The sequence below is a fragment of the Phaethon lepturus genome, unplaced genomic scaffold (genome assembly GCF_000687285.1).
Source record: "Phaethon lepturus isolate BGI_N335 unplaced genomic scaffold, ASM68728v1 scaffold18611, whole genome shotgun sequence".
NCBI classification, from domain to species: Eukaryota; Metazoa; Chordata; class Aves; order Phaethontiformes; family Phaethontidae; genus Phaethon; species Phaethon lepturus.
This window is the reverse complement of record NW_010517195.1, coordinates 26,192-39,198: the sequence shown is the minus strand read 5'-3', so window position 1 is coordinate 39,198 and position 13,007 is coordinate 26,192. Positions and strand designations below refer to the sequence as shown.

The 13,007-nt window shown below is 39.1% G+C and overlaps 1 protein-coding gene across 1 annotated transcript in view; it reads left to right on the top strand.

The window, feature by feature from the left end:
* Window positions 1-11,279, top strand: part of GLIS3 (GLIS family zinc finger 3) — a gene marked incomplete at its 3' end in the record, with an annotated part of 43,681 nt that extends 32,402 nt beyond the window's left edge. Inside the window, exons 2-3 of the mRNA XM_010296321.1 lie at window positions 3,755-3,962; window positions 10,154-11,279. Of these exons, the coding sequence (XP_010294623.1) occupies window positions 3,755-3,962; window positions 10,154-11,279 (1,334 nt within the window). The remainder of the gene's footprint in view (window positions 1-3,754; window positions 3,963-10,153) is intronic.
* Window positions 11,280-13,007: the final 1,728 nt, after the last annotated feature.

The window sequence follows — 13,007 nt, the reverse complement described above, 5'->3', positions numbered from 1 at the left end:
TTTCGATTTATGTATAATATGTTTATTTGGAATAAATTACATGCTAATCAATCATATTACCTCCTGTGAGCTAGTTCAGGACTGATTCCACCTCCTCAACTATTGTTGCCTTTATTGGGCTATCTCCTTATTTATATCTTAATAGGTAAGAAAAGAAGTTGCTTCTCTTGCTCATTTAAAACATTAAGTCCATGTATCTTTCTTAGAATCTACATCCTCATTCAAAACCCACTGATGTCCTCCAAAGAGGTTCTCATTTATTTCAGCTGATGTGGATTCAAGACATTAAGGAATTCCTGGTTGTCCTTTCACTGTCCTGAAATTTTAAGGCCTTGGGTCAGTGATACAAGCAAACCTGGACTGCGTGTTCCTCTTAACACTGTGGGTATATGGTGCCAAATGCTGATGTGGGACATAGTCGTTCTGCCAGTTCACATTTATTCGGTGCTTTTGAACATTTTCTGACAGCTTGTGTTTTAGCAGCATGCTCAGATGTCCATGTTCCACCTATTTAACTTTATGCTAGATCAGATGTAGTCTGGACTCCTGCAGCTGGCTCAAAGTTAGCGTAAGCTTCTTATCTTGTGCTCTTGACTTAGCTCAACAGACATGTGGTTGTGTGCTCACGCCTGATTCAGATCAAATTAATACTGCTCAGTGACCTGCAGGGAACAGAAGAGGTATTGATGATGGTCTTTTGGCACATTTACACCTGTATGAAAGAGTGGATAAATGTTATGGCTTTGCTTTTCATAGCAGTAGTCTTTAACTTCGCAGTCTCTTTCAACAGTGGGAGCTGATGACAGATTCTTTCTTGATAATCTCCCCCTGCACCTTCCCAGGCCTTTCAATGGAAGAATTGCCATTTTTCCACATAACAACAAATGTTAATGAATGACAGAAAGAAAAAACAAAAATTTCCTTCCACTTCTGCATCAGAGAAATGCCCAGGCAAATGTTTATTGGGACCAGAGTCTTGCATGACTTTTGTCTGTCATCCCAGTAATACAATCTCTCCAAAGTACTCCTTTTCTAATTTTTTCCTTTCAGTGACCAGTGAGCAGACCATCTTTGTCCTTCATTCTTATCCTTACACAATACATTCTCTTACTTGTTCTCAGCATCACTGAGGTGCTGTTTATGCACGGATAATAAGAGCAGACCCTGTAATTGAAAAGGATGTATTGAGGATGCAACATTCTGTATTTAACAGTACTGGTTTGACACTACTCCCTTTTCTGGTTTTGCATTTCGCGATTTTCTTTTTCTGACATGTAAATTCCAAGAAGCTCAGTATAATCATGTATAAATAGCAATTTCACTGTAAGGTTGGAGATTGTTATTTGAACTGACATATTACCTGTCCCTAAATTAAAATCTTACAAATGCACAGCCCTTGATTTCCTGGATATGATAAAGCAGATGTTATTGTTACCATTGAAATTTGTTGAAAGTGGTTCATGAGGGAAGGGCATTATGGTGTCATCCAGGGAAGGATCAGTATATGTTTGGTACATTTTTGTGGTAGAGCTGCTCTTCTCCATGCTAAATACTTGGTTTACATCTTATTAGGTAGTCAATATGTATAGGCTCTACAAGCATTACAACTGTGTGTCAGTGTCAAAACCAGTTGGATTTCTTATGTTATTATAGCATGGTTCCCTGTCTCTTTTATAGTTTGGTGCAGAAAGCCTTTCGTTCTACATACTAAAAGGCACTTTTCTAAAAAACAGCTGACTGAACATATGTAATATACACACACATATAGGCATGTTTTGTAGTGTAATGTATTTTATCTGATGTGAATGTGTCATGTAAATTTTTAACTTCACCTCAGCCAGCCTTTTGCTAAGAGGAGTAGCGTTCATATTATTACCAGGGCAACTTAGCTTTTTTGCCTAATTTTTTCATGCTGATTCCATTTTATCGCTCTGTAACATTATAAAAGCAACTGCTGAGTAGCACACTGGTTCAGCTTTAGTGAGTTCAAAATACAGATTACTTCACAGGAAAGAAAATAAAATGCCTTCTCTTATTCTTTTGATTTAATGGGACATCATTGGTGAGAGCAGACAGTAATCCTACAAAGCTTAAAAGTTTTTTTTTTCCTGGTAACCACAGTGGAGTTGAGTGCAGTACAAGGAATTCTCCTTACATGTTTGTGCTCAGAAATTTCCAGTCCTTCTAGCTAAATTTCAGGATGGGTTATTAAATGTTTTCTTCTTACCTTACACTTGAGTTTTCAGAGTCAGTTGCTATATTCTTCATTTATGTTTTGAAGTAGTAGCAACAAGTAAGTTGTTTTTCTTAAAGGGCTGCCATATTTCATCCCAAGGAGTCAATTTATAACATCTGTACATGAATTTACAGTTAGGATCCCAGTGGACTTAGAATCTATGTGCTACTCATATATTTGTGCGATATTACTAATTAGGCAAAGAGAAGAAGAATAATTTGAAAAGAAGGCACAGACCTGTGAAACAGGAATAAGCATATCTATTTGCTATCTACTCTTTCTAAAAAAAAAAAAAAAAAAAAAAAAAAAAAGAGAGAAGCTATAATTTGAAATTCCTAGGGTGAATTGCAAACTTTTAAGATAATCGTATTTGATCTGGAGCAGATTGAAGGATTTGGGTGTTCTTCCTTTGACTGTGAGGGCCATAATTGCCTTAATGTACTTCTTTGTGAAGTTCACAACCCGCTTGAACATTCTTGAGAAAAACTAGTATGTGAGTATGCGAGTACAACCAAGTCAAAAGTAGATGTGATTTAGAAACGGTTTAAATTCAAGTACTTTTCACTATTTGTCCTGATATTGCTATTCTGCTTTGGGGAGTAGCCTGAACACGGGGAAGCAGCTAGAAATGTGAATCGTCTAATTATTAGTTTCCAACTGTGATGAGAATTTGCTGGATATCCAACAACTTCCAAACCTACATTTTAACTTTTTCACCTTGACGTATGTTAATGCAGGGGATCTTGTAAACCACCATCTGTGGCCTAAATCGGAACACAAAGTACACAGCATTTTGCAGACTTGTCCCCCTTGCCAGCTACCTCTGTAATCACCTCGTGCTACTGTGTAATAGCCATCAGTCTGGGTCATGGCGGCAGTGATTAAGAGCAGATTGTGGCCTTTTAGAGGAAGTCCAGAATGCTTCTCTGCTTGATCCAGCTCAAAGTCCTCTCCCCAGACCTCTGAGGGGTGCCGGGTTCCAGCTGTAACCCTCTCCTGCAGGGATGCTGTGCAGCCAGTGCACGTTGCCACACCAGACCTGTTGCAGGGGTCACCATCTACGTTGCGTGCGTGCCGTCCCTTTGCTTTCTTCAGTGGTGGGAATGACGGAAGGGCTTTCAATGGCTGGGACCTGTGGGGTTTGGTGGTGGTCCTGCAGCCTCCTTGGGTCCTCTCTTCCCTCCTTCCTCAGAGAACAGCATACTTATGACTTGGCTGTCCCTCAGCTGAGGGCTGCTCTTTGACCCGGACTCTTCCAGTGATGTTTTTTCTGATGTTTATCCATGATGCCTGGTCTTTAGTTTATGTACTTCAGCACATGTTTTAAACCTGCATAATTTATGAATTCCCCTTTAGAATATTGCTTTTTGTGTTTGGAGAATTCTTGTATTGGTCCCCATCCTCAGCTGGAGATACTCAGTTCCAGTCACTTTTCCGACTTTGCAAAGTGATGTGAGTTCTGCGGCCTCATCACGGGTTCATGGGAGATTAATACTAACCCGCCTTGTTTATTTTTAGGAGGTCTTGGTTATGGACTCCAGTGCAAGTCCATTGGAAAAGGCAGCTGCCACAATGTAATAGTCACCAGCAGTCCCATGACAGTTCAGCAGCTGGGACCTGTTTCACCTCCTGCTAATCAGTTTTCAACAGCATGCAACCAGATCAGCCCTAACTTACAGAGGTCTACGGATGCTACCAGCCTGAGTGCTTCTCCAACAGATACAAGGTCTTGAGTTATTTTTTTATATTCAGTACTTTAAAAAGAGGGTATGTTAATTCTCCTATAATTTAAATTATAAATTTTCTAATGATTAAAATGGCCTAAATGATGCTCTGTTATGCCACAGGAAATTTAAGTCAATGCAATTTAATTCACATCAGCTATGATCATGCTGTTTGGATCATTCAAATCATGGGTGAAACGTGACAACACATTTTCTATGTTTGATAGGGCTTTTTTGTTAGATAAAGATTTTTACAGTCTCTTAGCTATATTTTTGTTCTAAAACCAGGAAATGTTGTGGAGGATGAAAGCAGAAATTGTCCACATGTTACATCTTCAGTGACCTGTTTTAAGTTTACCATGTTGCTTATGAGTGTTGTTGGTGCTTGTAACACTAATGTCAGACAAAATAAACTTAAATGCCCTGCTAAGGTTCCTCTCTCCTCATCAAATATCTTTGCTTTCAAATTGTTTAATTGTTTACATTATTAAGTTAATCAGATCAATTGTTCCCAGTCTGCACTGAGACAGCAGTTAACTTCATCTGTGTTAGACTCGTGTCCCTGAAAACTTGTCCATTTTCCTAGCTTTGGTGGGTAGTTTAATAAAAATTATGGCCTCTCCCTGTAAATATTGCCTTTTTATATCACCAAACCACAGATAAATATTTGTTTTAAAATCCTTAAATAACTTTTGAGATTATGGCTATGAGTACTGTTGACAAACAAGAATGAAGGGAAAATAATTATTTGACAACCTCCATACAAACACATTAATCAGATCCCTGGATATTAGTTAAACATACAGTGAGAAAACATTCTGATGTGTTACTTCAGAAGCTTTGTTCCCACTTTTGTAGATGTGACTCATATAACAGTTGCCTACTGAGTTGAAATGTAACTGTTCTTATTTATGAAGGGCCACAAAGTCTTTATTCTCAAAACAGTGTACCTTGTACTATACCACTTTAATTACAAGCCAAGGAACATTTATGAAATAATTAAAATTGGTATTATATAACTGGAAGAAAACCTTGCTTTACTCTACTATAGTTTGTGACATTTCTGTCACTTCAGTTGTGAAGACTGAGTCCCCTGGGACACTTTACAAAATTACGCTTCCTATGTAAACGTGTCAGGGAAAACCATTCAGTGCTAAGATGATGACAAATGACAAAAGAGGTATGCCTTTGAGACAGAACAAAACTGATGATATAAAAATATCATTAAGTAATTATTACTTACTTAGTAAGTTTTAAGTCTGCCTGTATGGTTCCAAACACTGTTATTTTTATCTGAATGTGTGGTTGGGTGTACTATGTCAATACCAAGTTACACATTTTTGTTTTTATTTTAAATAAACATTTACTAAGGGTGAACTGAAGTTGAAACTCTGGCAGAATCGAGGCTCTAGTGTCCCTGTCTTTTAATGATTTATCAATGAAGATGTTTTAAAATCAGTTTGTCACACAAAGAATGACCATTTCAGCAATTTTGCCCTCAAATTGACTATTTTATAGGGCAAAACAAGTTTAAAGTCAGATTTTATTTCACAGGTTGTTGAAAGACTTTTCTTTTTTTTTCTTTTAATTCCTTCAGCAATAAACTGCATTTGCCTAAACTGGTTGCCTAAGCTGACTCCAGAATCCTTCATGGGCTGAGTGCCATTTCTGGCCTGTATCTCTTAGGCGTCATGAATTGTGGTCTAGAAGCTCAATCCAAACCAGATTATTTGCTGAGTTGATCCAAACTGAAACAACCTGTCTTGACTTTTACTGGTGGAATAAAGAAAAAAGTTGGCAAAATGGGAGTTCTACTACAGATAACATCAGATTTTGGTATATAGACCATGAGGGATAAAACCTTGCCCATCTTTTTTGAGAGTTTCCCAAAAACATTTTCAGAGTATTCAGTTATGCTGCTTGAAACCAGATGTAATACTGCCATTTACTTTGATGCAAGTTGAAAAGGACCTAGGAAAGAGCAAAGGGTTCTTGCCTACTAAAACAGAAGACCATGCAAAAAGATGAGAAAACATAGTTTTTACTCTTCCATATGTATGTTTAAGATTCTGGGTTGTACTTGACACTGTGGCCTCTGTACACAGAGAGAGACTAGAAAGAAATTGCAGGAATCTCTTGTAAATCATAGAATCATAGAATCTTCTGGTTGACAGGGACCTTTAAAGGTCATCTAGTCCAACCCCCCTGCAAAGAGCAGGGACATCTTCAACTAGAGCAGGTTGCTCAGAGCCCCGTCCAGCCTGACCTTGAAGGTTTCCAGGGATGGGGCATCTACCACCCGCCTGAACAACCTGTTCCAGAGTTTGACCACCCTCATTGGGAAAAAAATCCTTATATCTAGTTGAAATCTGCCCTTCTTTAGTTTAAAACCATTACCCCTTGTCCTATCGCAACAGGCCCTGCTAAAAAGTCTGTCCCCATCTTTCTTATCAGCCCCCTTTAAGTACTGGAAGGCTGCAGTAAGGTCTCCCCAGAGCCTTCTCTTCTCCAGGTTGAACAACCCCAACTCTCTCAGCCTGTCCTCACAGGAGAGGTGTTCCATCCCACTGATCATTTCTGTGTCCCTCCCCTGGACCCGCTCCAACAGGTCCATGTCTTTCCTGTGCTGAGGGCTCCAGAGCTGGATGCAGGACTCCAGGTGGGCTATCACCTGTTCATAATGTTCATAAAAGATCTGGTCCAGCTCAAGCTGGTTTAGATTACAATAAGCAGACACACCAATTAATACCATCTGAGAATCTGGCACAGTGGTATAGCTGGCCCTTCATTTTCATATTAGGTATATTTATTTTCCCCCAGAAAATTACTTAGTCATAGTGTGGGCTGCATTTTAAAGAAATTTTCTTTGTTTTGGGAGCTGTTTGTTACTTTTGAATGTTGGGTGTTAAGTAAGAACTAAACTTCGTCAGATTATCTGGCTGTTACTTATTGTACACTTGAAGTTCTGGGACAACTTTTTATTTTTGTCCTGTTAGGAGACTTTTACAGTTTTTCTTCAGCTTCACTGATGCATATATCCCTTTGTGTTAGGCATTAGTAGCATTTTGACTGACACTGGTCCTACTATGCATCTGATTAGAATTCTTGACATTACAAAAATAAACTTGTTATATTGACGCATGGTGGTTTTTTCCCTACTTATAAAAGAGAAAATAAAAACTGAAATAATCAAGCTGGCAAAAAAGCACCCTATTTATATTTTCTGTATATAAATATATATAACCTAGCATGGAAAAATCAAACCTTACTTAATTTTCTTGCTCTGTTGAAGACTATGGATCTGTATTTGTGTTCACAGCATACTAACATGATTTAACTGCCCTATAATGAACTGTGCTTTAACAGTTCATAACAGTGATAACAGAGCCCACAGCCTGAATCACTTTTTTCCCCACAAATAACTATCCCTTTAGATCTAAATTTTATATAAGATTGACCTGATATAGCAATCCCATTTTTCTAATTTTTCTCAATGCAAATTGTAGTCAGCACGTTAATTGTGCTTTTCTTCAGCTCTCTGTTTTGAAAGTGCCATTTAAACCCTGATGGAGTAACGTAACCTCCATAAGAATACACTATATTGACATTCAATCTGAAGAGGATGTTTCTTATTCTGATACAGCAAATCAACCATCCATTGCAAAGCAAGTATGTTGAGCAAAGGAGCATTTATCCATTTATCCCATAGATCACCACAGCAAGGCTGGGTGATATTTAAAGCTACATTTTGCTGTTTGCGAGCTATTTCAGTGCACAGACGTAGCACCTGCAAACTGCTTCCTCTCTCATTCAGCCTGTGCCAAGCTTCCCCTCTAGACAAACACGGACTGAGGGGACAGCCGCGGTGCCCGGAGCACCAGTTCCCCTCCTCCAGCTCTTTGGCAATGACTGGGCTCCGTTCTCGCAGCACGATCCAACCAAAGTCACTGCAGACCGACTTTTCTTTCTTCATGTTTGACTTTCACATGATGGAAAATGCTGTAATATTAAGTAGTAGGAAAAAGCCTGTCAGTCGTGGAGTGCTGTTACGGTGGGCAGAATAAGATAACAAAGTGTGTGATTTTTCACCTTTAACCTTTGTGGCTAGAACTGAGTGTAGTATGTTGAAAGAGTATATGAAAACACTATGTAAAGTTATTCAGGCAACAGAAATGTGTATATTTTTTCAACCTTGCTGATCGAATTGAAAGATAATCCACAGGTCTCAGAGGTGAAAAGTTGATTTACCAAGGAAAACCATGGAAGTTTGGTAAATATTGTCACATTCACTAGGACCATCTCCAGAGCTATTGTTTAGGATCTGTCCTTGCTCTCTTTGATTGACTGATGTTGTTTTAAATGGGATTCAGATCCCCAGTTTTAGCCTACCAGTAATTCTTAAGTTTAGTAGTTTCATGTATCTCCTCTGGAGCTGCCATCACGGCAGTAGAGCTGTGGTGCAGACATATGATGCAACTATGAGCCTTAAGAGATCTCTCCCATGGATCCTTGTTTCCTGAAGCAGTGTCTATAAGAACATCTTGTAGAACTCAGAAGCAACTGCAATATTGCTTACCCTGAGTGGACATCAAAACTTGCTTCCCTATTAAAAAAAAAAAAGGGAGGGGGCAAGTAAAATAGAAGTGCCTCCTCAAAGGTGTTTGCTGTAACAGTGTCTGTATTAAGGAGGATATTATATTTGTTTTTATTAATTTTCTTTATGGTGTATACTTTCTTCTTTATAAATTTGAAGTTTGTAGCAATAGAAAACCATGCAGTAAAATAATTATAAATAACTGGAACTTACCTTTGTAAATAAGAATACATTATTCATTGCCTACATTACTGTTCCTTTGGATTATTGCATGGAAATATTTCATATACTGTTTACTTAGAGCTTTAAGAAATATATTTCAACATCTAGTATTTAAGGTACCTATTAGCACTTACTAGCTGCCTTTTTTAAGTTAATTTGACCTCCTGAAGTGTTTGTATGATAGGAGGGGCTACTGTGTATCTCATTTTTCATGTGAGAAGCTGAGAAGCAGTGATTGACTTGTTGAACTTCAAAAATGCATTTTAGATTTAGAAGAAACCAGATTTCTTATGTACTTGGTCCACCATTGAAATTCTATGCTTTTTCAGAAGTGTACTGTGAAAATAATAAACCCAGGAGTTAACACCCAAAACATAAGAAGCAGAGGCTTCTGTGTCTCTGTGAGATCTCCAGATCTAGATACATACCTACTTCTTCCTGCTTTTACAACCCCTTAAAAAAAGAAATTAATATACTGGTAGCACCACAGACTGGTAGGAAATCCAAGTCTGCCAAGATGTGAACTGGAAACTTAAAGACATAAATCCACTTGGCCTCTACCTAGCATTTGCAGCAATGAATTTGGGACCCTGATGTCCTTGTATTTCCTTTTTATACCTTTCTGTAGAAAACAATATTGTTAAGAGCTTATGAGTTCTTTTATTAAGCTACTCGTAAGACATTCACAGCATAAACAAGTTTCATAATATTTCTGTGAAAAACCAATGATAATAGCAAGATTATGCTTTCATGAAAAAAATCCATTGCTGACTTGGAGGCAGATACATCATCAAATGAAAACTAAATAAACCCATTCAACCAGTTCTTCTACATTATTCATTTATTTTATTTGTTTTGTGAAGTTAGATATTATCTGTATTTATAAACGGCTATTTCTGTAGAGAATACTATTTGTATGCATTACAATTGGAAAAGTTATTCAGGTTAAATATTTATTCTTTATTAATAAGTTTTCTTCCTGTTCTTTGCCGGCAAAAATAATAGTCAGCTCAAATCAATGTGAGTTTCGTACAAGGCAGGAGCATAATGCTTTGGCTTTAGAAGCCCAAACCTATTTACACCACAGCTAATGAAAAACTGTGCATTGGTTTCTGCAGTGATGTATTTACAGCATTTTACACCTTTACAGCAACTTCTCTTCAAAATTTTGCAGTGTTGAAGTTGGTTTCTTCAGTGACCTTGTCACATATGTATTGCCTGTGTATGCCTGCTGGTACGTTAACTGAGAGTTGAGTACCTAAAATTAGGGAGAATTTCTCTCACATGCAGCCTTCCTGTAATTTTATGCGTGTGTGAAGATGGAACCGCTGCTGCATTGTCTTACAGCTTACTTACTTTATTGTGCCTCTATTCCAGGTCACTCTTGCCATGTGAGTCTCTGGCCTCTACGACGTTAAGCTTGTCAGAAAGTCAGTCCACCTTGAGTGTTAAGGAAGAGTGGTCGCATGGGTACAGGACACTTCCTTCTCTTCCTCCTGACCAAGGTTTACAAAACGGCAGTGAACTGGGGGACTTACTAAATTTTTCACCTGGAACATCTGTATCCAGTAACTGCATCTCTAACTCGTTACCGTCCTGCTTACATGGCATGGAAAATAAGCATTCCCCTTACTCTAGTCCTCACCATTCCTCAGCCCGGTCTCAATCAGCCCGCTCCAAAAAGAGAGCACTCTCTCTGTCTCCTCTGTCTGACGGCATTGGGATCGACTTCAATACAATCATTCGTACATCCCCAACCTCTCTGGTGGCCTATATTAACAGCTCCAGAACATCACCAGCAAATGTATCCCCGCAGCCTGAGGTCTATGGACATTTTCTGGGAGTAAGAGGAAGCTGTATACCACAAAATTGCTCTATTCCAACTGCCCAGAAAGGTCTTCTCATGGCTAATGGCAGTGTCACCTTTCCAGGGTATGTTGAGAATGGGGCTGGTGAGTGCCAGCGGATGCAGCAGCTGGAGCAAGCCAGCTTGCAGATGGCCACCACAAGTAACATGGTGATCCAGCAGGGCGTGCCGCTGATGGACAACCAGGCAGTGAGCATCCTCAAAAATGAACGTCTGGATGACTTCTCGGGCCGTATGGTCAATATGCCTCCTCCACCCCTGCTGCCTCTGCCTTCTCCACAAGGGCCACCCCCACCATACCATGCTCACCAGCACCGGCATCCACACAGCCTCCCCAGCCGCATTCACGCGCTGCCTGTGCCTCCATCTGCCCCAGGCTCCCTTCTTGACGAAGATGGTGAGCTAGATGATTTCAACGGCAAGCATGGCTGTCGCTGGGTTGACTGCGGTGCGCTGTATGACCAGCAAGAGGAACTTGTGCGGCACATAGAGAAGATCCATATAGACCAGAGGAAGGGAGAGGACTTCACTTGCTTCTGGGCAGGGTGCCCACGAAGGTACAAGCCATTTAATGCCCGTTATAAACTGCTGATTCACATGAGAGTCCACTCAGGAGAAAAGCCGAACAAATGCACAGTAAGTCTGAATTCTGTCTCTCTTACCAGTGGAAGCCTCTCTATTACTCATGAAAATATAGGGAAGTTGTAATTCTGCCTTTGTTTTTCCTAGTTAATGGTGTGCTTTTTTAATTAGTCTGTGTGAATGAATGACTGCTCCATCTTTCCACCTAGAGAGAAAGGAGAGGTTTTCTTTACTTTGATGTGTACCAACAGATAGGATTAAACAAAATTTTACTTTCTAAATTTGTAAACTTTTATTGTAGACTGCAAAACTGACATGGTAGACCTTAATAAAGCTAAACTTAAGTACCATCAGTACCTGTATGAAGGACACCTGTGGGAAAAGTGCTGCAGAATAAACGGCATGATTTATCCTGAAATATTCTTGCATCGTGTTACTCCTTTTTGACTTGAGGAATTTTCAGGATCTTGCATAATGTTACCATGAGGAACTGAGAAGAGCTGGGTATTTTTTAAGGCAGTTGCTTGTTTCATTACTAACAGAAAACAGACCCACAGCCTTGTTTCCATGAATACAGTAGGAATAAAACACGTAACAGTTTCTCTGTTCACAGATTCTAGCAGTGAGCATTCAACCCCGAAAGCCATGTTTTTCGTGCTGTTTTTCTTAGGGTCATTGCAAGTCAGTCTCACACATATGTAATCATGTGGGGTAACAATCTAGCCAGTGAACCCTAGAATCAGTTTATGTTTAGACTCCAGGGAACCATCTATAATCTCTGTAATTCAGATTCTTGATTGGCCTTACATATAGTCTGTATTTTGGATGATGATTAGCTTACCCTTACTGAGTGCTTATTTAGTGTCAGCAGAAAGCAGCCTCACCAGTGCTGTTTCCAGTCCTCAGCATAACCTAACAAAACGCTGAATATATAATTTCTAGGAATAACTACTGATTATTATTCACTTGCAAAAAACCATATTTGTTTATATGTTGTGAAATATAAATTGGTGCTAGGAGTCTATTTCACTATGTGCCTAGTTGAATAATTTTCTTACCATGATGTAGATATTTGCATGTACAGTAAATAGAGGAAATTTTTTTTTAACGTCTGTAATATTGTCTTTTCTGCTCTCCAGATATATTGGATCAGAGTTTACCATTAATTTCAGTTCCTTCTCAGTGATTTCTTGTCAGCTTTGTGGTGAGAGAGAGAGAAGGAGAAACAAGAATTATTAGGAGTCAATAAAGCAATTTTTCAAGGGAATAATAGCACATGGAAAAAAGAGATGGAGACAGACATTGGCAGATGAGTGAGGACAGACAACAGTATGAAGAAAGAGGGCAGGGATCGTGAAAGAGCACTGAAAAAAGAGTAATGCAAGTACCCAGAGTCTTTCTAGTAGGAGAATTGTGACGAGGGATCCAGTAAGACTGGGAAAAACATTGTGTTAGTAGCACTCTGTACTCCCTGCCCTGCCTGTTCAGAAAGGATGCTTATAGTGACCTTGTGATTATGAGGCCTCCTTGAGGAGTCCTTAGCTTTGAAGGAGTCATCATTCACTGGTGATAAATATGTTAATGTTTAAGTGGATAAGGTAGTTCATATGTTAATGTTTTTGAGATTACTAAACCCAAACTAAAGTGTGTTCCGAGTCATGATGTATCACAAAAAAAATAGGACGTGTCTGTATTAGCTTCTCAAGGAGAGATTGCTTTCATGCATGCTAAAAAGTGTGATTCATTTTACTGAACTTTAGCAAGTATTGCTGGATAGTGCCA